General features: G+C 43.0%; 1 protein-coding gene across 1 annotated transcript in view; it reads left to right on the top strand.

The window, feature by feature from the left end:
* Positions 1-12,975, top strand: part of scin (scinderin) — a 205,283-nt gene extending 192,308 nt beyond the window's left edge. Inside the window, exons 14-16 of the mRNA XM_063043782.1 lie at positions 1,717-1,794; positions 4,877-4,937; positions 12,698-12,975. Of these exons, the coding sequence (XP_062899852.1) occupies positions 1,717-1,794; positions 4,877-4,937; positions 12,698-12,837 (279 nt within the window). The 3' untranslated portion in view covers positions 12,838-12,975. The remainder of the gene's footprint in view (positions 1-1,716; positions 1,795-4,876; positions 4,938-12,697) is intronic.
* The last annotated feature ends 13,074 nt before the right edge of the window (positions 12,976-26,049 follow it).

Genomic DNA, 26,049 nt, shown 5'->3' with positions numbered 1-26,049 from the left:
CAGTCTATTGTTATTCCTGGTATAATGTCACTGTGATTGCAATAAATGCTGCAAATAAATCTGTTTGATTGCAGAGCAGTTAAAGGGCTATTTTATATGGGAAACTATATCTTCTTCATTTCCATTTAATTGTAAATGTAAGGAACCAAAATTTATGCATTACAGCATGGTGAATATAATTTGTGGCAATAAAAGAATTCTGCTTTCTATATTTTTAATTTTGAACAGCAGGATATCAGAGATTAAATACTTCACAAGTTATTATGAAATATACTGAATTGTCTGAGGATATCGGTACCTTTTTGAATTAAAAATTTTTCTACCTATATTTTCCCCCTTAATGATTTCATTTTTTTTGATGAGCTGATTTCTTCTGATTCACTGTTTGAAACTGGCCATAACCTTTGCAACAAGATACTCTTCAACAATATTACTAAATCACTGTTTATTTCTCATGGTCAAATTAGACACCTGTGCTGTTCAAACATGGGCAACTGGACAGCATCTAGTAATGCCAATTTAGATTTTTTTCTGCTTAAGTTCACAGTTGATTGAATATTACTGTAGCATATGTTGTATGTTCAGAAGGGTCAATTAATTATAGTTTAAGATTCATTTTAATGGTATTCTGGCTCTGTATTTAACCTTGGACCATGCATGGGGTAAATCATAAAAGTAACAATCCAATATCCAAACAGTGCCATCCAATGTAGTTATTCCTGCCAGTTTGTTCAAAAGCATATGCAAAATATTGTTTTCAAAGTACATTTATTGTCAAAGTACGTATGCAATGTATAACCCTGAGATTTGTACATTTTGTAAAATATGATAGTGACAGAAACAGGTTATTTTTCCTTTTTTTACATCCAGCAGCAAAATCAAGCACTCCAAACCAATATAGCAATGAATAATGCATAACTAAAGAGAAATCTGCTAGCCAAATGCTTTCCTCACTTCCTGCAAAAGAACAGGTCCTTTCTTAAAGATGCTGCAATGAGTCTTTGTGCCTTTTGTTACTAACCAGTATTATACTCATGCTCGGTAATGTCAGTGGAAAAATCTTTATATGCTTTAGGCCTCTCTTCATTGGTTGTGGAGTAACTGCAATTTCTGGGTTAGATTTGAAATTCTCAGACATAACTTGTATGCTACAATAGGCTTTCGTATCCAAGACCAAAAAAATTTTTGCAGACAAAACCAAAATAAATCAACCAACTACAAGTATATTCATGTTAATGAGGATGGAATATATCATTCATTGCCGTGACTCCAGCTGACGAATAGATTCTTCAGTAAGATAACAAAGGAATGAAGTTGCCTTTGGAGTTGCATGGCAGTAAAATTTAATATGCATGGGACAGAAGGGAGCAAGTTGTGAATGTTTTACTTGGATTGCACTGAATAGAGTACACCTATGGTTCTCTAAAAATGTTCCCTTCTGTTGATAAGTTATAAGTATCATCTACTTAACCACCTGCAAGCCAAAATTACATCAACCATAAATACTATAACTATAAACAACTACCTGTTATCTGTAAGTCACTAGCTTCTGCAAGAAGTCACACAAGCACAACGTAGTTTAAACTCAGCTACTGATACTGTGGCTTTGACATCTGGTTTGTGAATATATTCATCATCTAATGTTAGCACAACAGACTGAGTTTATGCTTTTGATCAATAAGCAACATGATAACAGTTATATATTCCTTGCTCTAGATTGAGGAAGTTCCAGGAGAATACACTCAGGATGATTTAGCTGAAGATGATGTCATGTTACTGGACGTCTGGGATCAGGTCTGATCAGAAATTCTTTAACTTTATTGATATAATTGATATTTTTTTGTTTTTCCCCTCCACACTTTGTGGCACATCGGGCAGCAACCTTGCTGTTTTTTTAGCATTTGGCTGTTTTTTGCAATTCCAAGTTGCTAGTTCGATGCTCAAACCAGCACAGATGGAAAGCGTGCAGGAAGCCGGCTGGACTTAAACGTGGGACCAGTCGCCTTGAAGTCCAGTGCAGATGCCAGTACACAACCAGCTGGCTCATTGACAGAATAGGAAAAAATTCAGCTTCTCTCACTATCATCACAACTTATAAACCTAGTATGTTTGTTTATTATGTCCAATGTCTTTCTCAAATTCTTTAAATCAGAGCAGTCTAACTTCCAGGCAGTGTTCCGTTTTTGGATTGTTGGTTGCTCAGGCTTGTAGCATCAGGTAACCTTTTTCACTTTCTCAGCCTTGTGCTAATTCTACTGTTACGTACCCCGTAACTGGGTTGCCAAACCAGCAGAAATGGATCACTCAGTTGGAGTCTGGATTACTAGAACTAAGAAAGGTTTATTAAAGAAACAAGCAACACAGTAATCGAAAGGGTAATAAATGCAACAGTTCAGCAATGATAAACACACATGTGCACAGAATTAAGATAACAGCATCAATCAAGCTCTATCGTTGCCTAGGGGTAAATGACCAATTTCAAAGTGACACAAAAGTCCAGTTCGATTTAGTTCAGTTCGCAGTAATCGTTGCCATGGCGATGGACAGCGTGGCGGGAGGGAGAGAGAGAGAGAGAACGGGAACAACTGATCATTCAGAAACGGCTTCCACTCACAGACCGGCGATATTGCTCACAAGCAGCTTTCGGGCGAGTCCTTTGTGATGTCACCTGAGGTCACCGACTGTGACCCCTCCTCCAGATGCGGTCGATCCTCTGCAGTGAACCCGGCACCCAAGCGAGAGTGGACACACACTGGGTTCCCGCTGATCGTACCTTCCCACCCTGTGCGTTTAAGGTCCGGTACTTCCACCGACTCGTGAGAGGCGCACCGCTTCCAGGGTCTCGTTACCTCGGGTGTCGTGTGTGTCCTGCCTTAGCGAACCTGTCCCTTTTTATCCCCCTGCTGGGGTATCGCCTGTCCATCACTTCAAACAGTTCAGGGTTCAAAGGGGGAGCCGCTCCAGACAGCTCGCTCTCCCGTCCCTTCATTACACATCTCCAGATCGCCTGTCCATCACTTCAAACAGTTCAGGGTTCAAAGGGGGAGCCGCTCCAGACTGCTCTCTCTCCCGTCCCTTCATTACACATCTCCAGATGCTGCTTCATTGTTCCTTATCTCTCCCTCCCCTGAGGACAGGTGGCAGACCAACTGCTGATGCCACTGGTGCAAGCCCAGGCCAGCAAACATCTTAACTTATGTGTATTCTCGTCACACTACACAGAATGAAAAGCCCCATACTGTCAAGTTAACTCAATCTTAATGTTGCTCAGAAATGTTACAGAATAAAACCAAATTCTGACTTCAGTTTAAATGTTGACACTAATTCCTAATGTTTGATTTTCAGTTGACATTCATTCTATTCAGTAGTGAGCATTCAATTTAGGATTCAAAATATTTCAAAAATATTTTCTGTTCAATACAATCTGGGGAATAAATTTTCTTTGAATTGTTCAAAAGCACAGCTATTCATAATTATAACTCGCTTTGAAAGCAAGTGGTAAATAAGTAGATGCTGCAGTACAGATTCCATCCTTTTCTATAGTGAACCCCTAAAGCAGGGGTCCCCAACCCATCTTAGCACCGTGGACCGGTTTGATATTGACAATATTCTTGCGGACCGGCCGACCATGGGGGGTGGGGGGGGGAGCGGAAGGGGTGGGTGTTCAAGTAGGGTTAAACTCACCTCACATGTCTTTTACAGTTAGGGTTGCCAACTTTCTGTCTCCCAAATAAGGGACAAAATTAGCAGTCAAATCCCAGGACACTTGTATTTACCCCAGGAAAGGATACCATGACTATGAAGCCTTGCGCAGGTACCAGCATGCACGTGTGCGATGTGCGCATGCGCTTACGTACGAATTTGATTCTCCCACAAATCGGTTTTGGCTTAATCTTCCCGACTATACTGTACATACATTATTTCTACTTTATATGGGCTGTGTATTTATCATATCATTCCTGCTTTTACTATATGTTAGCATTATTTTAGGTTTCATGTGTTATTTGGTATGATTTGATAGGTTTTTTTTGGGTCTGGGAACACTCAGAAACGTTTCCCATATAAATTAATGGTAAATGCTTTTGCTTTACGCCATTTCGGCACGAAAGGTTTCATAGGAACACTCTACCTTAGCGGAGGAAATACGGGACAAACGAATTTAGCCCAATATACGGGATGTCCTGGCAAATACGGGACAGTTGGAAACCCTATGTTCAAGTTCAACAGAGCATGACGGGGAATGAGGAAAGGTGCAGCTGACTCATATCGTTTCCTCACGGCCCGGTAGCACATGCTTTGCGGCCCGGTACCAGTCTGCGGCCCGGTGGTTGGGGACCGCTGCCCTAAAGGCCAAAATTCTATCTAACCTGAGGTGGCTGTGTAGGCATGAGATATGTAAACGCTGCAATATGGTCACCAAAGGGTTTTCTATATGCTAGGATGTAACAACAAACTTTGGAAAATACCTGTGCACAATTTTTTTTAACTTGGAGTGGCTCTGTACACAAGCTTTACATAATGGGATCTAAATCCATGATGAGGGAATCCAAAATGACTTGAGATGAAGCTCGGCTGTAGCCCCAGTCTGCTTTCCAAGTCATTGAAGTTGCAAGCATTGTTGTTGAAAGACTTATGCCAAGCTTTATTAGCTAGGCATTGTCAGGGTTCCTAACAGACCATAGATCCTGCCATGCTTCACCTTGTTACACTACCCCATGATACACCTACCCATTGCCTAGACTTCACATTGTGAATATATGGTTGAATTGTAGAAATAACATGGTCTGTATATACAGTAATCAACAAATGTGGTGGAAAGTATTGAAGACGAGAGTGATAGTTAGGATCTTTAAAGTAATTGTGCATTATTATTTAGATATTTGTCTGGATTGGGAAAGATGCCAATGAAGTGGAGAAAAGAGAGTCAGTAAAATCGGGTAAGTCTGCCTTAACTTAATGTGTCACACAGAGAAAACGTCTCCTAAGGATTAAAGATTAAAGAAGAGTTGACATACTAAACCTGATAAATAATGAAGGGATCAAGGCAAAAGAGTTCATTTGGCCCAAGGAATGCAAATGCTACTTTGTTAATTGTATCTGTTACTTAACCCCTACATTAAACCCCTACACTACCACATCACATCTTATTCAGTTTTCTCTCCCTGCTCTTCTTAACTTGCTGGAGGACAATTTTATGAAGACGAAACATCATTATTCTTCTACCAGAGTCACAAGTGGAAAGGCATTGGCCTAGTAACTTAAGAAGCTCCAGGCCTATTGCAGAGTGCTTGGGATAGCAGGAGGAACATTAGTTGGCAGAATGTTGCCATCCCATTGTTGACAGTGGACCTCAAGTCTCCTTGATTCTGCAGAGAAAGTAAATCAAGCACATCGCTTGTCTCTTGATGTCGCAGTCTGTGTATTTCTGACTGGAAATGCTTGCTGAGCTTTTTATGTCCTATTTTGCAGTCTTAACGTGCCATTTAAAGTTAAGAGAGACAGTTTCCAGCCCTTCAGACTAATGGGATCACTCAATAATTTTACCATTGACAAACATAAATTCTTTTCAAGGAGCCAGTCATAAGAAGTTAAGTAAGGAGATGATAGCAGAGAAAGATATGTAAGTTTTGGCAAGAATAAGATAACTATTGATGTAATTAGAGGAAAAATCTATTGGAAATTTCTCTTCTACCCCTTTAATTTGAGATTTACACCACTTAATGTTGTGTAATCCCTCCTTTTCCTCAATATGATAACTTTCCTGTCATGTTAAGATCAACCTATCAGCACACCTTATAGATTAAACAGAGTTAGTTTGTTGCATCGTGGTTTGACAACTGAACAGCTATCACATTCTTTTGAAAATCAGCCTAGTAGTTTTAATTTGTCATTTGAAATATGAAGAATCTGTGTGCCAGAAGCATTACTATGGTCTTTTACTTCCATAACACATATATATTCTAACTTAAAAGTCCTGCATGTGACAATATGTAAAATATTATCCTGATGAAAGTTGCCTGTTCCAATCTATTCCCACAGGAATGCTATCATTTCCTGCCAATTAAATACCTGTGATTACTGCAGCTTTTTCTCCCACTTCAATATCTACTGATTTTTTAAGAAGATTGTGCTGGCCCACGATATTGTGCCAAACTCAGTAAACTATTTACTAAATGCCTCCTCTGCCATCACAAAGCCCATTTTCCTCCATTCTCTGCATATTCACGTACCCAAGTTTGAGCCTCTTTAATGTTTTTATCATCATTGTCTCCACTAACACCTCTGGCGGCATATTCCAGTAGCCACTACTCTCCATGTTAAATAAAACCTGCCAGCACATCCTCTTTGAACTTGCCCCTCTCACTTAAATGCATGCCTTCTAGTATTAGACATTTTGACACTGGCTGTGTACACTATCAATACATATAATAACCTGATAAACCTCTATCATGTCACCTCTTAGCATCTGCAACTCCAGTGTAAAAAACACAAGTTAGTCCAGGCTCTCCTTATAACACAAATGCTATAATGCAGGAATTATTCTTTTAAAGATCTCTGTACTCTTCTCAGAGTGTCCACATTTCTGTTAATGATGAGACCAAGATTGAATGCAATATTCCAGAAGTTTTAGAAAGTGACAGTGGATCTTCCTGACTCTTGAAGTTAGTGCCTTGACTAATAAAGGCAAGCATGCCATGTGCCTTCTTTACAACCTGATGAACTTGTGCAACCACACTCAGTGAGCAATGAACTTGGGGCACCAAGATCTCTCTGTACATCAGTGATGTTAACAGTCTTGTCATTAAATGTGTGCTTCCCCTTTACTTTTGACCTCTTGAAGTGCAACTACTCACACTAGGCCGTATTGGCCATTTTCATATGAGGCATCAGTGTGAAGACTGGGGACTGACAATGTGGCTTATGTCTCATTTTCAGTTCAGGTCAGAGAAATTGATTTATCTTGGTTCCAGGTGCAGATTATAGTCCAACTGGCTGGGCATTCATCAATTACAAAGTTTGCTGACAAACTATAGAACACAAACTGGCATCACGGTCACATATAATTCTAATCTATCATCTACACATGATTTTCTAAGACAAGGCATCTTGGAGCAAGCAAAAACAAAGTTCAATATAAATTTATTATCACAATACATACATGTCACCATATACAACCCTGAGATTAATTTTCTTGTGGGCATATTTACTGAATCCAATAACCATAATGAAAGGTCGCAGCAACAGTGCAGACAGCTATTGTACAAAAGACAACAAATTGTGCAAATACAAAAAGAAAGAAAATAAATAAATAAGCAAGCAAGCAATAAATATCAAGAACATGAAGTGAGGAGTCCTTGATAGTGACTCCATAGGATGTGGGAACAGTACAGTGATGGGGCAAGTGAAGTTGAGTGAAATTATCCTCTTTGGTTCAAGAGCTGATGCTTGAGGGCTAATAATTGTTTCTTAATCTGGTGGTCTGAGTCCTGAGGCTCCTGTACCTTCTTCGTGATGGCAGCAGCAAGAAGAGAGCATGACCTGGGTGGAGGGGTCCCTGATGATGAATGCTGCTTTCCTGCGACAATGCTCCACGTAGATGTGCTCAATGGTGGGGAGGGCTTTACCCGTGATGGACTGGGCTGTATCCACTACATTTTCTTCTGATCTACTATTTTCCATCTAAGGGCACTGGTGTTTCCATACCTGGCTGTGATGAATCCAGTCAATGTACTCTCCTCTACACATCTATAGAAGTTTGTCAAAGTTGTAGATGTCACGCTGAATCTTTGCAAACTAAAGAAGTAGAGGCACTACTGTGTTTTCTTCCTAATTGAAGTTACATGTTGGGCCCAGGACAGTTTTTGCAAAATAAAAACACCAAGGAATTTAAAGTTGATGACCCTCCCCACCCCTGATCTCCCAGTGAGGACCATCTCATGGACCTTTGGTTTCCTTCTCCTGAAGTCAATAATCAGCTACTTGATCTTGCTGACATTGAGTAAGAGGTTGTTGTCATGGCACCACTCAGTCAGATTTTCAATCTCCCTCATATACACTGATTCATCACCACGTTTGATTTGGCTAACAAAAGTAGTGTTGTCCACTATCCTAAGTATGGCATTGGAGATGTGCTTAGCCACACCGTCATAAGTGTAAAGCGAGGAGAGCAGGGGGCTATGCACACAGCCTTGTGGAGCACCCGTGCTGATGGAGATTGTGGAGGAGATGTTGTTGCCAATCCGAACTGACTGGGTTCTGCAAGTGAGGAAACTGAACATCCAATTGCACAGGGAGGTATTGAGGCCAAAGTCTTGAAGCCTACTGATTAGTTTTGATGGGATAATGGTATTGAATGCTGATCTGTTGTCAATAGAGGGCATCCTGATGTATGCACCTTTGCTGTCCAGATGTTCCAGGCTCGAATGAATAGCAAATGAAATGGCATGTGTTCTGGACCTAGTGTGCCGGTAGGCATATTGAAATGGATTCAAGTCACTTCTCAGGTGGGAGTTGAATGTTTCATGACAGACCTCTCAAAACACTTCATCACTGTGGACCTAAGTGCTACTGGACAAAGTCTTCGAGACAGGTTACCGAGTTCTTCTTGCACCAGTATAATTGAAGTCTGCTTGAAGCAGATGGGTACCTCAGAGTGCTGAAGCGAGAGATTAAAGATCTCGGTGGACCCTCCAGCCAGTTGACCAGCACAGGTCTTTGGCACTTGGCCGGATACCCTATCTGGGCCAGTTGCTTTCCATGGGTTCATTCTCCTGAAGGATGCTGTCATATTGGCCTCAGAGACTGAAATCACAAGATCACCGTGGTCTGTGATAGTTTATGATGGTTCCTCTATGTTTTGATAATCAGTGAGCATAGAAGGCATTAAACTCATCTGGAAGCAAAGCCCTGTTGTTACCTTTGTGGATTGATTTCACTTTGTAGGAGGTAATAGCATTCAAGTCCTGCCACAGTTCTCGAGCATCCTTCATTGATTCAAGTTTCGTCTGGAATTGCCACTTCGCCTGTGAGATGGCTTTCCGGAGATTGTACCCGGACCTCTTGAAACTTTCTTAGTTACCAGACTTGAATGTCTCTGGTCTGGCCCTCAGCAGATTGTGGATCTCATGGCTCATCCAGGGCTCTGACTGATTTTGTGGGGACACACCTGTCCCCAGAAAACAACTGTTTTTATAAAGTCCGTGACAACCATGGTGTGTTCATTCAGATTCACGAGACATGTCATGGCCCAGTCCACCGACTCGAAGTCATCCCATAGCTGCTGCTCTCCCTCCCTTCACCACCTCCTTGTTGTCCTAATCTGTAGGGCCCTGCTCTTTAGCCTCGGTCTATATGCAGGTAGGAGAAGAACAGCAAAGTGATCAGATTTACTGAAACACAATGTGGGCATGGAACAGTAGGCATTCGTTATCCTAGTATAAGATACTGTGTTGGGACACTCTGGTGTTACAGGTTATATACTGGTGGAAATTGAGCACTGATTCTTTCAAACAAGCTTGATGGAAATCCCCGACTATGATATGAAATGTTGTCAGGGTGGTCTGTTTCTTGTTTGCTGACAGCATCATGCAGTGTCTCAAGCTTTGGATTTAAATCAGCCGCTGGTGATATGTAAACATGATGACGATGGCATCCATCTGTCTTGAAAAACAATGGAAATTTCGGCACTGGAGTGACGTCTCCAGGGCACACTGTGCGGAAGGTATGGAGATCCTGGGATGCCCAGTCACCAAGATCCCCCTCTCAGCCTCACCAGTGTAGTCCAAAGAAAAGAAAAGCAATACATTTGGCACCAGCTTGGCTGCAGTAGGATGTTCAGTGTCGTACCGCTGCCTTTGGGGCTCCACTCTGGATCTTCTCTCTAGGTTTATTCCCATAGTCTTTGTCTCTCCTAAGGCTGCTCACAAAAGCATGATACTGAGAAATCTCTCGGTAAGTTGAATGGTCAGCATTTGATCATCAGGTGTTCAGGTACGACAAAACTGCCACATCGGAGCAGCACAGAGAGCTCATCATAAAAACACACACCTCCACCTTTTGCCTTTTCCGAATCAGCAGTTCAGTCCATCCTGTATATCGAGAAGCCTTTGGGTCTGATCACCATTTCTGGCATACTCTACGTAAGCCATGTCCTGGTAAGCACAGAGCACAACAATTTCGCATTTCCCTTCAATACAGCAATTCTGCCCTCAAGTCCTCAAATTTGTTTCCAGCAAATGCTAACAAGATGCTGGGTAGAGCGGGGAGAGTCTCATATCTCATAGCCTGGCTTGGAGTCCCTTCTTTCCACTTCCCCCCCCCCACCCCCTCTCTGCCTTGCTTCCAGCAATGGCAATGAACAGTTTTCCACTTCAAAGGTTCAAAGATTCGAAGGTCAAGTTTAATGTCTGAGAAATGTATACAATATACATCCTGAAATGCTTTTTCTTCGCAAAAGATCCACAAAAACAGAGAAGTGCCCCAAAGAATGAACAACAGTTAAACATGAGAACCCCAAAGATCCCCCCCCCCAGCTCCCACTTCCCGCACATAAGCGGCGGCAAGCAACGATTCCCCCCCCCCGCCCACCAGCAAAAATAAATGCTCATCAGTACTATCACCAAGCCCAAGTGTGTGCTAAGCAATAGCAAGGACATGGACCAAAGTTACCCCAAAAGCTTCACATTTCATCTGAAATTCGACAACCCACAGGTTCTCTCTCTCTCTGGCAAGGGAGAGGGAGGTGTTCCCCATTTTCACAGTGAGCGGGAGGCGTAACAACAGCCCGCTGGTTTACGATCTTAAAAGTCCATTTCGTCACTTTTTTCAAGCTCTGTGTCCGAAAATCACAAAGACTTCAGGTCTTCAGGCCCACAGCGAAAGATTTTTCAGCCTCCCCGATGACACGAGTCTCTGGCCGTGACACCAACCCTTGATCTGCCCATCTCCAGAGCCCTGAGATCTTAGGCTTCCAAACACAATAGAGATTCTCAGGCCAAACCCTTGGCATGTCGAATAGCGGCCAGTCATGGAACCCCGAGAACGGGTCTCATTCTCACAAAGAACCGAAGCTTGTGTGTAACTCCAGGTCAGGGTCTTCAAAAGAGCCCTGAAAGGAAAAAAATAAAGATATTAAAGGTAGAAATAGAGCTGTTTCCAAAGATGCAAGCAAAGGAGTTATTGTTAGGTGCCATCATTCCTCCTAAACTCCACTTGTTTGCTTGAGAGTTAAGTCTGTCGATTCATTCAGAGGATTATGAAATTTGTAGTTCATTAAGTCGATTTAAAAGTGCATTGCTTGAAATGAAATTACATGCTGCAGATCGCAGTGAGAGTAATTCAAAAGGGCTATATTTAGAAGTACTGTACAAAGCCCACAGAACATCACCATGGTTCACTGGCGTAATCTTGCCAGGAAACCTGGATGATTTTCACTTCTATGACTAACAACAATGATATTAATTGTCATGCCACTGTGCCTGGGATTAGATAACACAGTACAGACAGAGGATTGGACCTTCCAAATCTAAATGCATTAATTTAGCTGAAGCGTTAAGGGAGATTTTTCAATTATTTAAAGCCATTACCATTTCAATATATTTTATTTCTATAGTTTTTTTTCCAAATCAAGTTCCAAAAGAAATGAATATTAAAATTTCAAACAAAAATTCTGAAACAAACTGAAATGCTGTGGCAGTCAGCACAGAATTTATTTAATTTTAGTTTTTTAGAGATCAGGTGTGGAACAGGCCCTTCAGGCCTAACGAGCCGCGCCACCCGTAACCCACCTATTTTTAACCGTAGACTAATCATACAACAATTCACAATGACCAATTAACCTACTAGCCTGTACATCTTTGGACTGTGAGAGGAACCCGGAGCACCAGGTGGAAATCCACATCCTCATGGGAAGAACATCGGAATGGAACTCTGAGCAGAGGACACTGGGATTGAACTCTGAACTCCAGTGCCCCAGGCTGTAATAGCATTGTGCAAACCGCTATGCTACCATGGCAACCCCACAGTTAGAATTATGCACATCACATAGGCACTATTTTTCCAATAAATGTCTTTATGTGCTTTCACCAATCATCTACTGAAAATAATGTAACTGTGATGAAGCTCAATTTACATGTACGTGGGTTCTGGTATTTTGTTGTTTATAGAAGTTAACTACTTCAAAATTCTACCATAAAATACAGTAAAATGGTTGATGCTTATTATGAACCACATGACTTCATCATATCATTTAAAAAATCACAAGATCCCAATTCTTTTTTCTGTCAATGTGAACCATCACTAGAAAGATCATCTTAATGCAGTGTTTTAAAATTCTAATTTTAAACTCCATAAGATAGTCAAATAATTCTTTTGAGCTGTCCTCCCAAACACCTCTTTTCCATCTTGAAGCTTCCTGGCATTATTTCCAAGACCAGATGCGGTATTCCAACCTTTAACTTATACGTGTAGAAAAGCTCTGGGGATTTCTGCTGGGTTATATGATTTTACATGGGTCTGTAGTTCTTTCTTTGAGATTAAGGTGGATGAATAAGAAAAGCCCAGTGGAAATTTGGCCCTCCTGCTCTTCCATTTCCTGTATTTATTTACTTCGTGTTAAGCAGAAACATTCCGAATTCAATGAAGAAATGCCAGATTTCCACAAAATTATAACATTTGATCTGTTTCTTCCTTTCTTCAGCAAAACAGTACATTGATTCAGATCCTTCTGGAAGAGATGACAGGACTTCAATCATTGTAGTGAAACAGGGATTCGAGCCCCCAACATTCACAGGATGGTTCCTTGCCTGGGACGCAAACAAATGGGCAAGAAGCAAGTGAAGAGGGCTATGGCTTCCCTGAAAGTGGCATATAATTCAACCAAGCCTAGTTAATTGCTTTTAACATTCCATAAAGCTCCTATGCAGGTCTAATGTTGCTTTTCAAACACTTTTGTTATACTGCTCATAATTTGCAAACATTTTTGCTGGTATATAATATTTGCACTCTGTGATTATCTTTAAAGAATAAAGCTAATGGAACACTTACAAAATGTAGTTGTTTAAGAAGTTTTTAATGCATATTTATGGAGTCATTATTAGACCAAACCAGTCTCATTTGAATTACTACATATACATTAAATGTGTGATTTCAAATTTGAAACTAATTTAACTATATAATTCTGGAAAATTCATGCAAACTCCCATGTAAGTTGCATGAATGTCTGCAGCTCTTCCATCAGTAGCACAGGACTTACAGAACCAAGGGTAATTCATTTGACTCCTCATAGTTGCTCTGCCTTTTAATGAAACTGCAGCTGACTTTTTACCACAGTAACACTTTGCTGTACAACCCCTTATTTGTTGATTACTTTAATATGTAAAATCTATCATCTTCCCCTTGTACATCCAGAGCAACTGAGACTCCCCAGCTTCCTTGGATAGAGAATTCCAAAAAGTGAGCAGACATTGAATAAAGAGGTTTCTTCTTTTCCCAGGCAACACACAAAATTCTGGAGGAACTCAGCAGCCTAGGGCAGTATGTATGGAAAAGAGTAAGCAGTTGATGTTTCGGACTGAGACCCCTCATCAGGACTGAAAAGAAAGAGAAGTCAGAGCAAGAAGGCAGAGGGAGGGGAGGAAGAAGTACAAGCTTGTAGGCGATAGTTGAAACTTGGGGGGGGTGGTGAAGCAAAAAAGCTGGGAAGTTGATTGGTGAAAGAGATAAAGGGCTGGAGAAGGGGAATCTGATAGGAGAGGATAGAAGACCATGGATGAAAGGGAAGGAGGAGCACCAGAGGGAGATAATGGGCAGGTAAGGAGATGAGAGAAGGAAACAGGAATGGGGGATGGTGAAGGAGGACAATTACCAGAAGTTTGAGAAATTGATGTTCATGCCATCAGGTTGAAGGCTACTCAGACTGAATATAAGGTGTTGCTCCTCCAACCTGAGTGTGCCCTCACATTGAATTCCAAATGAGGTCTTTTCAAGGTCCTATACAAATTGCAGCAGGACATCTTCATTCTTTTCAAACTCTCTTGGCACATAGGCTAATACACCTTTGACTTCCTAATTATTGCAACAATTTTTCAGGTGCTATTCTGCAGGACTCTTTAAATTTGCAATAATTTGGTTCCTAATCAGCAAAGTGTTCATTTATGTGAAATTGGTCAGCTTTGCATAACTTGAAAAACTGATGTCAACAGATTGTTTCAAAGTTGATACGTACCTAAACAATTTGAGTTTATAGTGTCCCTAATCAACTGCTGTATCCTACCTGTAATTTTTTTAATTAATCCTGCTGGATAGTTTCATGAAGCCATGGATTAAAAAGTAAGGGTTATTCTATAATCAGTACTGATAAAATACTGTGGCTGCTTTCATTGCACCTTACCTTTTATGTTGCTATCATTATGTCCCTATTGCTAGTTAACTAATAGATACCATTTTATGAAAAGCAAAGAGTAAGTGCTGGGGGATCTAAAATTTAAAAAAAATATGGAAATACAGGGAGCAGGTCAGGCAGCATCTTAAAAATCACGTCAGGACTCCTGACGAAGGGTCTTGGCCCGAAACGTCGACTATACCTCTTCCTATAGATGCTGCCTGGCCTGCTGCGTTCACCAGCAGTTTTTATGTGTGTTGCACAATAGCTGCATGTTGCCTTGTCTTTGAGTGGTTTCAGAGATGAGGACGTAAGCTAACATGTGTACCTTCTGAAGACATTCAAAATGTTGCCATATTGTAAAGAAAACTTCAAGGGAACTAAAAGGGAATTTGCAAGTGATTCCTTTATGATTCCATTCAGCACTCTTTAACTCATTAAAGCACTTACTTTATTTGCAACATGCAAAATTCACTGGAAGATCGTGTTCAATGTTTTGCTGAAGTATCACCATTGATACTCTGGATAGTCAAGAGCTTCCTGTGGTTGCTAGGAATGGTGCTGGTGTGTCTTGCTAGGATTCATCTGCAGGTTCCCCTTTGAGACAATAAACTAGAGGAAGGAGACTGGAGACAAAGAACTCACTCTTCTCCAGCTTGACAAATAGTTGGTTCTGAAATAAACATTGAAGGGCCTGTCGAACATGTTGGACATGCTCCTGTTAAGTACTGGAGAAGGTGAGTATATCACCCACATACATGAAGACATAGTGATTTAGCATCTCTTAGAGACCATTGTTGACAAGGACCTGGAAAACTGCACAGGCATTGACCAAACCGAACAGCACCATGAGATATTCATGGTGGTCTGTGGTGGTTTTAAAAGCAGTCTTCCAATCATCACCTTCCCAAATACAGACCAGGTTGATTGCACTTCAGAGGTCCAGATTAGTAAAGATGGTTGCCTTTTGCAGCAACTCAAAAGCCATGGTCATCAGTGGCTTGGGGTGCCAATTCTTCACTGTCAACTTGTTGAGCCCTCAATAATCTATACATAGTCAAAGTCCACCTTGCTTTTTTGCCTGAAAGAAGAGCCCCACACCAGCAAGGGATGTGGAGTGGTGGATGAATCCAGACTCCAGGGCATCACTGATGTATCCCTCCATGGCCACCCTTGCTGGAGCTGACAGGGAGGAAAGTTTTCCTCGGGGTGGACATGTTCCAGGCAGCAAATCAATTGTGCAGTCATAAGTCCAATGAGGTAGGACTGTTGTGGCTGTTTATGACTAAAAATAGTACAGTCTGCATTCTCAGGAGGAACTCAAGGCAGCTCGGGAGAAGTAGGAGGCAGCCCAGGAGAGGTGGATAGGCTGGTGGCCCGTCAGAAGGAAAAATAGCTGTGAAGTGCACCAGTGGACGAATCAATTTGTGGGTTGTGGAAGGCTAACCAGGGGTGTCCTAAGATCAACAGGAATTCAGGAAAATAAATAAGGTGAAACTGGTCAGTCTCAGTATACTGTTCTATATGTTGACAGAGGGGGGGAGTACTGAGGTGGGCCCAGAGGTACTTGGTCCAGAGCTGTGGCCATGAGTATTTGGAAAGGGTGGACAAGGGAAACTCGGAGATATCATGCTAAACCGAGGTCCATGAAATTGGCTACTCTACTTGAGTATCCACGAAGGCTTCCAGCATATTTTGTTGTTCACCCCAGGACATAAAGGCCACAACCCATCATAGAAAACATAGAAAACCTACAGCACAATACAGGCCCTTTAGCCCACAATGCTGTGCCGAACATGTACTTACTTTAGAAATTACCTAGGGTTACCCATAGCCCTCTATTTTTCTAAGCTCTAGGAGTCTCTTAGAAGACCCTACCGTATACACCTCCACCACCATTGCCAGCAGCCCATTCCACACACTCACCTTTCTCTCTGTAAAAAAACTTACCCCTGTCATCTCCTCTGTACCTACTTCCAAAGACCTTAAAACTGTGCCCTCTCGTGTTAGCCATTTCAACCCTGGAAAAAAGCCTCTGACTATCCACACGATCAATGCTTCTCATCATCTTATGCACCTCTATCAGGTCACCTCTCAACCTCCGCTGTTCCAAGGTGAAAAGGCCAAGTTCACTTAACCTATTCTCATAAGGCATGCTCCCCAAACCAGCCAACATCCTTGTAAATCTCATCTGCACCCTTTCTATAGTTTCCATATCCTTCCTGTAGTGAGGTGACCAGAACTGAGCACAGTACTCCAAGTGGGGTCTGACCAGGGTCCTATATAGCTGTAACATTACCTCTCAGATCTTAAACTCAGTCCCACGATTGATGAAGGCCAATGCACCGTATGCCTTCTTAACCACAGAGTCAACCTGCGCTGCAGCTTTGAGTGTCCTATGGACTCGGACCCAAAGATCCCTCTGATCCTCCACACTGCCAAGAGTCTTACCATTAATACTATATTCTGCCATCATATTTGACCTACCAAAATGAACCACTTGTCTGGGTTGAACTCCATCTGTCACTTCTCAGCCCAGTTATGCATCCTATCGATGTCCTGCTGTAACCTCTGACAGCCCTCTGCACTATCCACAACACCCCCAACCGTTGTGTCATCAGCAAATTTACTAACCCATCCCTCCACTTCCTCATCCAGGTCATTTATAAAAATCACGAAGAAAAGGGGTCCTAGAACAGATCCTTGAGGCACACCACTGGTCACCAACCTCCATGCAGCCTACAATCCATCTACAACCACTCTTTTACTTCCGTGGGCAAGCCCGTTCTGGATCCACAAAGCAATGTCCCCTTGGATTCCATGCCTCCTTACTTTCTCAATAAGCCTTGCATGGGATACCTTATCAAATGCCTTGCTGAAATCCATATACCCTACATCTACTGCTCTACGTTCATCAATGTGTTTCGTCACATCCTCAAAAAATTCAATCAGGCTCGTATGGCATGACTTGCCTTTCACAAAGTGATGCTAACTATTCCTAATCATATTATACCTCTCCAAATCTTCATAAATCCTGCTTCTCAGGATCTTTACAACTTACCAACCACTGAAGTAAAACTCACCGGTCTATAATTTCCTGGGCTATCTCTACTCCCTTTCTTGAATAAGGGAACAACACCTGCAACCCTCCAATCCTCCGGAATCTCTCCCGTCCCCATTGATGATGCAAAGATCATTGCCAGAGTCTCAGCAATCTCCTCTGTTGCCTCCCACAGTAGCCTGGGGTACATCTCATCCAGTCCTGGTGACTTATGCAGCCTGATGCTTTCCAAAAGCTCCAGCACATCCACTTTCTTAATGTCTATATGCTCAGTTTTTTCAATCCGCTGTAAGTCATCCCTACAATCGCCAAGATCCTTTTGCATACTGAATACTGAAGCCAAGTATTCATTAAGTATCTCTGCTATCTTCTCCAGATCCATACACACTATTCCACTGTCACACTTCATTGGTCCTACTCTATCACGTATTATCCTCTTGCTCTTCACATACTTGTAGAATGCCTTGGGGTTTTCCTTAATCCTGCTCTCCAAGGCCTTATCATGGTCTCTTCTGGCTCTCCTAATTTCATTCTTAAGCTCCTTCCTGCTATCCTTATCATTTTCTAAATCTCTATCATTACCTAGTTTTTTGAACCTTTCCTAAGCTTTTCTTCTTGACTGGATTTTCAATAGCCTTTGTACACCATGGTTCCTGTACCCTACCATCCTTTACCTGTCTCATTGGAACGTACCTATGGAGAACACCACATAAATATCTCCTGAATATTTGTCAAATTTCTGCCATACATTTCCCTGAGAACATCTATTCCCAGTTTATGCTTCCAATTTCCTGCCTGATAGCTTCATATTTTCCCTTACTCCAATTAAATGCTTTCCTAACTTGGCTGTTCCTATCTCTCTCCAATGCTATGGTAAAGGAGATAGAATTGTGATTACTATCTCCAAAATGCTCTCTCCCTGAGAGACCTGACACCTGACCAGGTTCATTTCCCAATACCAGATCAAGTACAGCCTCTCCTCCTGTAGGCTTATCTTCATACTATTTCTGGAAACCTTCCTGAACACACCTAACAAATTCTACCCCGTCTAAACCCTGTGCTCTAGGGAGATGCCAATCAATATTTGGGAGCTTAAATATCCCACCACAACAACCCTGTTATTATTACACCTTTCCAGAATCTGTCTCCCTATCTACTTTTCGATGTCCCTGTTACTATTAGGTGGTCTATAAAAAACACCCAATGGAGTTATTGACCTCTTCCTGTTTCTAACTTCCACCCACAGAGATTCAGTAGACAATCCCTCCATGACTTCCTCCTTTTCTGCAGCCGTGACACTATCTCTGATCAGCAGTGCCACGCCCCCACCTCTTTTGCCTCCCTCCTTATTCTTTCTGAAACATCTAAAGCCTGGCAGTCTTAAGTAACCATTCCTGCCCCTAAACAATCCAAGTCTTTGTAATGGCCACAACATCATATCTCCAGATACTGATCCACACTCTAAGCTCATCCGTATTGTTCATAATGTTTCTTGCATTAAAATAGAGACATCTCAAACCATCGGTCTGAGTGCATCCCTTCTCTACCACCTGCCTATCCTGCCTCTCACACTGTCTCCAAGCATTCTCTATTTGTGAGCCAAAAGCCCCTTCTGCCGTCTCTTCAGTTCAGTTCTCACACCCCAGCAATTCTAGTTTAAACTCTTCCCAATAGCCTTAACAAACCTCCCTGTCAGGATATTGGTCCCCCTTGAATTCAAATGCAACCTGTCCTTTTTGTACAGGTCGCGCCTGCCCCAAAAGAGGCTCCAATAATCCAGAGATCTGAATTCCTGCCCCCTGATCAATCCCTCAACCTCCACCTCACTCTATTCCTATACTCACTGTCGCATGGCACAGGCAGTAATCCCAAAATTATTACCTTTGAGGTCCTGCTTCTCAACTTCCTTCCTAACTCCCTGTAGTCTGTTTTCAGGACCTCCTGCCTATGTTGATGGTACCAATATGTACCATAACCTCTGGCTGTTCACCTTCCCACTTCAGGATATCACGGACGTGTTCAGAAACATCTCAGACCCTGGCACCTGGGAGGCAAACTACCATCCATGTTTCTTTCCTACATCCACAGAATCACCTGTCTGACCCCTAATTATAGAGTCCCCTATTACTGCTGCCTTCTTCCTTTCCCCACCCTTCAGAGCCACAGGGCCAGACTCTGTGCTGGAGGCACGGCCACTGTTGCTTCCCCAGGTAGGCCATTCCCCCCAGCAGTACTCAAACAGGAGTACTTATTGTTAAGGGGACAGCCACAGGTGTACTCTCTTGTATCCTTTTCTTGCCCTTACCTCTCCTGACTGTTACCCACTTATCTGTCCCTCGAGGCCCCGGTGTGACTACTTACCTATAGCTCCTCTCTATCACCTCCTCACTTTCCCTGACCAGACAAAGGTCATCGAGCTGCAGCTCCAGTTCCCTAACCGGGTCCCTAAGGAGCCGCAACTCGACGCACCTGGCACAGACGTGGCCTTCCTTTAGGCTGGGAGTCTCCCGGATTTCCCACATCTGACACCCAGTGCAGAACACCGGTCTCACAGACATACTTCCTGTTTCTATTCTTCTCAGATAACCTACCTGGCCTCAATCTGTTATCACTGAAGCCCTCCTACTCTGTCTCCCTCTACACTATCACCCACTCTGTAAAGTTGTCTCCTTTTAAACTTTGTGCCGATCTAACTCGCTGACGTCCATGAGCTCGTGCAGCCGTCCCTCGATCATGATCAAGCAGATCCAGCGGTGTCTGGGGTTTGCAGGTTTTTACCGAAACTTCATCCACAGCTTCAGTTCCATCACACACGCAATACTGCACCGACTAAATGAACCTCTGGCCCATTTCACTGAACCCCAGTGGGCGAAGTGGCTTTTTGGAAATTGAACCGTCGCTTCACAATAGTTCTTGCCCTTTTTCTCTCTGACTCAGAGATGCCATTCGTTGTTGAAATACGAGGGGTGATTGATAAGTTTGTGGCCTAAGGTAGAAGGAGTCAATTTTAGAAAACCTAGCACATTTATTTTTCAACATAGTCCCCTCCTACATGTACACACTTAGTCCAGCGGTCGTGGAGCATACTGATCCCTTCTTTGTAGAAGTGGTCCACAGCAGGGGTAATTGATAAGTTTGTGGACCAAGGTAGAAGGAGATGAGTTATACAGCTCTCATTCCATGCATGTGCAGTTCAACTCTTTGAGTGAAAATGCAGAAAGTTTGAAGTTAATAACTGACCTCCTTCTACCTTAGGCCACAAACTTATCAATCACCCCTGCTGTGGACCACTTCTGGAGGTCCAAGACACCGACCTCTACGAAGAAGGGATCCGTATGCTCCATGACCGCTGGACTAAGTGTGTAAATGTAGGAAAAATAAATGTGCTAGGGTTTCTAAAATTGACTCCTTCTACCTTAGGCCACGAGCTTATCAATCACCCCTCGAAGATGCCTCAGACATTGGGGTTGGGGCTGCTCTATCACAACACCCAACACCACCCCCCCTCCAACTTGTTTTCTTCTCCTGGTAGTTCTCTCCTACAGAGAAGAATTATAACACAAGGAATAGCAAGCTGCTGGTACTCAAATTAACCCTGAAGGAGTGGAGACTTTGGCTGAAGGGGAATAGACATCAATTTGTGGCTTGAACAGACCACAAGAACCTGGCATACATTCAAGAGGTAAAGCAGTTTGCAACAGGCTCCGTGGTCTTTCTTTTGTAACCATTTTGATTTTATCATTACCGACTGTCCAGGTTCAATGAATCAGATGTTGGACAGCCTCTCCAGGCAGCTTGAACCACCGCCATCCCAGAATCCATCCTGCTGAAGTCCAGGCTGCTGGGCACCGGTCCTGTTGGTGGTTGTGACCATCGTCAGGAGAGCTCAACAGCAAGAGGCAGACCAGATAACTTTTTCATCCCTAACTCTGTCTGTTAAGATGCGTTAGAGCGGGGCCATGCATCACGTGTCACAGGACATCTGGGAACTATTCGAACAGAGCAGTTCGTCAAGACGGGGTTCTAGTTCTGGTGGCTGGGCATGGATGCGACCATCAAATCATACGTGGCAGCCTCTCACATCTGCACTAGAACAAAGAACCTAGATCACATCCATAGGAGCTGCGACACCCACTGTACATTCCTTCCCATCCCTGGTCCCATATCTCTATGGACTTCATTGCCAGTCTGTACACTGTACAGTCCTTCCCATCCCTGGTCCCATATCTCTGTGGACTTCATTGCCAGTCTGTACACTGTACAGTCCTTCCCATCCCTGGTCCCATATCTCTATGGACTTCTTTGCCAGTCTGCCACCATCATGAAGTAACACGATGATAATGGCGGTGGTGGACTGGTTCTCCGAGGCCTACCTTCGTGCCCTCACACAATCTTCCCTCAGCTTGGTAGATGGCCAACCATATGCTGCAACACATGTTTAGAGTGCACCGCTTTCCCCAGGACATTGCTTCTGACCAAGTCCCTCAGTTTACCTCTCGGTTCTAGAAGGCCTTCTGTCAACCTATTAGAGCTATGGTCAATCTCGCATCAGGATTTCACCCCAGCTCCATTGGGAAAATGGAGAGGACCAACCAGGACCTGGAGAAGACCCTGAGGTGCATTGTATTAGGCAACCCAACTACCTGGAGTGATCGCCTGCTGTGGGCAGAATTTGCTCATAACACTGTGCACCATTCTTCTACAGATACATCTCCTTTTGAGTGTCATTTTGGTTATTCACTCCCTCTGTTTCCCGAGCAGGAGTCTAAGGTAGGAGTCCCATGTGCTGACCATCCGGTCCGTTGTTGCTGGTAGAAATGAAGGAAAGCTCGAGCAGCCTGCTGATGTCTCTGTGCAACAACAGTGACATGTCAACTAGAGAAAGGGTCTGTCTCTCCACCAAAGCCCTTCCTCTGCTGGCTGAGTCTCAGAAACTAGCGCCATGCTACATTGGATCATTCAGGGTTTTCTGTCAGAACAATGCAGTTACTTACCGTCTCCACCTGGCACACACCATTTGTATCAACCCCAGCTTCCACGTCTCTCAACTAAAGTCCCTGCTGTGCAGTCCATTGGCGCCAGTCCCGAAATTGCCCCCAGCTCCTCACATCATTGACGGTCAGCCGGCGTACACCATCCATCAGTTTCTGGACTCCTTCTGGTTTGTGGACAGCTCCAGAACTTGGTAGATTGAGAGGCTTATGGCCCAGAGGAAAGGTCATGGATTCCCATTGTGACATCCTAGACACAGACCTGCTCAGAGACTTCCACTGTCAACACCCAAATCATCCTGGGCCATCAGGTGCTGGCCATAGGAGGGGGGAGGAGGTTCCTGTCATGTTTCAGTCTGACCACCTCGGGGTGGTGTAGTCCTCCAGGCTCCAACACTCCTACTCCCCTTATTATTCGCTGATTATTTTCACCTGTGCCTTGTTTGTTTGCTTATTTAAGTTCCCTAGGTTTTGTTTATCTTTGCTCAGTCTTAAGTTTATCAACCTTCTGTCCAGTGATTACCAAGTCCTACCCCGTGTTCTCCACTTGCGTATCCTCATGTAAGGATTCTTTGTTCAAATCCATCCTCATCTCTGGTCTTCTCTGCACTGCTCAAATTCCCTCCTGGTAGTTCAGTGGGTAAAGATATTGAACTTCACCATAAAACTCAGGTTCAAACCCAGTCTGGAAACCCCTCTGTTACAGGTTTACACTTCACTAGTTCTATACTAAAATGCAGAGTATAAATGCAGAGTATAAAGTAGTGTAAACTATACTCTCATGTATGCCAAGTTATTGTTTCCCTTAGTAATCAGAGTTTCAGAATAGTAAAGGGACAGAAGTTCTTCCCACCTATTGTTCTTTTTTTCATTTACATAGCTAGGCTGGATTTGATTTTTATCTGACTAATTTCATTGAATTATTCAGAATTACAATGCTTGGCATGGTGATAAGCCTGAAAATATGAGTAGCAGCAAAGAATATTTTCCTACTAGGTCTGGGGCATTATGTTAGGCATACATTTGCAAAAATTGGTCTAAAATAGATAATAATATGTAGGCTGGCCTACTTTTTCCGTGTGCTTCTCATGATTTATGCTTCTAAGCAGAAAACTAAAGTGCTCATCGCACCGTCTATTTTAGTTGTGATTGAAGCAACAAAATCCACATCCTCTGTGTCTCCAAAATAATTTATATGCACTGTGTATAACACAGGACCAGTTTATGCTACCACCATCACAGGTGTCCACTTTGTTCTAGAGATGTAGTTCGAGGCAAATACTCTTTCTCCTGCTGTGAAACTTCTGTATTCCACTTTGGTACATCTCTCTGATTTGTTTTTCTACTCATTCGGCACAATCCGTTTTGTGTTTGGTGATCTAAGCAGGTGAAGCTGGGTATGAAGCTGCCTTTTCTTCAGTACAGTAGCCGGAGCCATTTTGGTGGTGGTGTGAGGTGTGTTGCAGTATGTTAGCAAGAAAGTGCTAAGATGCTGGTTGAGGGATTCGCTTCCAATTGAAGTCTAGAGGGCTTGTTTCATTGTTTGTATGAATCCTTCAGCAAGGCCATTAGTGGCTGGCTTGATGTGCTGAATACAATTTGTTTCCATAAATGCCTCGAAATCTTCAGACAGGAATTGTGGGCCATTGTCACCTACAGGCTGTAGAGGAAGCCCAAACTGGCTAAAGATGGAACGCAGCTCCTCAATGCCTTTTTTCAGATGTGGTGCTCTTTATGACGGCAACCTCAGGCCATTGTGACCAAAAACCTGTGGACTTCTAAAGGTACTGAAAAATCTATGTCGATCCTCTGCCATATGGCGCTATAGGCCATTCCCATGGATGCAAAGGAGCAAGTTGAGGAACATTTCTCACTTGCTGACAATGTAGGCATGCCTTCTCTTCAACGTTTACATCCAGTGCTGATCACCAGCAATAACTGCGTGCAATTTATTTCATGCACACTATGCCACAGTGTGCTACATGGAATGGAAGTCATTGTGCACTTGCTTTCTTAATGGTGGAGGAATGAATACATGGTAGCTGCATACTAATCATCCTGCTTGGACTCTGAGCTCCTTCCATTGAGCCTGGTAAAATTTCAATTCCATGGATGGCTCTCCTTTCCATTCTTAAGATAACATCTCCACCACCTCAGATAGAACAGCTTGTGCTGCAGTTGTTGGAGCTGTAGGTACTTCCCTGAAGTAAAAGATCTTTTCTGGTGATGGCTCTGGAGTTGTAACAACTAAGGGAAGTGTCAATACTCCATCAGGATTCGAATGGTGCTCGGACCTCCTGTACTAGTAATAAGAACCCAATGTTGCATTCGACTAGCAGCCAGGGAAGGAATGCCTGAATGTGGACTAAAACTTGATGTCCAGGGGTGCTGATCAGTAGTGTAAACAGTTGATCAAAGAGGAATTGAAGGAATTTCTTCACTCCAAAGACAATAGCAACTATTTTCCATTCAGCCTAGGCATAGTGGCTGTCTGCCTTGCTTAATGTCCTTGATGTGAAAGTGAATGGACACTCTTCACCTGACCTCATGACGTGTGAGATGACAGCCCCTACACCATAGAGTGATGCCCCGTAGTTCTCCGTAAGGGCAATGACAGTTTGAAGTGTGCGTGTTCTTCAGATTGTGACAAAGCTGTTTTTGCCTTTTTACCAGCCTCTTCGCGGTGACCTGTCCACTGCTAGTGTGTTGACTTACTTAAAAGCTCATGAAGCGGTGTTAGCATGCTAGCGAGGTTAGGAACAAACTTTGTGTAATATTTTAGTAGTCCTAAGAAAGGTCTTAATTTACTTACATTCTGTGGTGATGGAGGCTCCACAATTGCCTTTACCTTTAATTGTGCCTTGTGAAGCCCCGAATTGTTGATCACAGAGCCCAAATATTCATCTGAAGATCAAAAGAACTCACACTTGTCATTCCGGACCCTCAGCCCATTTGAGTCTTTCTAGTGAGGCATCCAAGCTCGTTATTCCCAGTAATGAGTAAGTCACCCAAATAACGTAGTATCCCTGTCAATCCAATCTGGATCTCATCCATTGCTTGTTGAAAACGTGCGTGAGCTGAGGTGATGCCAATCAGAAGCCTTTATTACCCAAACATTCTTTTGTGAGTCACTATAATCAACAGTTCCTGTGACTCTGGCTCCACATGCCAGTTCTCTTGACATAAGTCAATTTTGCTGAATGTCAGTCCTCTGGCCTATACTGCAAGAAGGTCATCAATGAGTGGAAAGGATATTGTTCAGCTGTAAGGACTGGTTTAATAGTTACCTTGAATCCGCCGCAAAGTCTTAAAACACATTCCTTTTTCAGACAAGACCAGAGTTTCCTATTTACCTACACACATTGGTTCCAGTAGCTTACTCTGGACCAGTATTTCCAAATCAGTCTCTATCTTTCATTTGAAGGGGTATGGAACAGGTCTTGCCTTCAGATATTTGGGTTTTTGCTGGGCTTAACAGTGATTCTTGTCATACTGCCCAGTTCTCCGTTGAATGCTCCTCCATAATTTTCGATACCTCTTGTTGACTAGTGCTCCCACCAATCAAGTGCACCTCATGCCAGCTGAGTTTGAGCTGCTCCAACCACGAGTGGCCCAGA

Source organism: Mobula hypostoma, chromosome 3 (assembly GCF_963921235.1).
Source record: "Mobula hypostoma chromosome 3, sMobHyp1.1, whole genome shotgun sequence".
In the NCBI taxonomy this organism is placed as follows: Eukaryota; Metazoa; Chordata; class Chondrichthyes; order Myliobatiformes; family Myliobatidae; genus Mobula; species Mobula hypostoma.
This window is presented reverse-complemented; position numbering and strand designations above follow the sequence as displayed.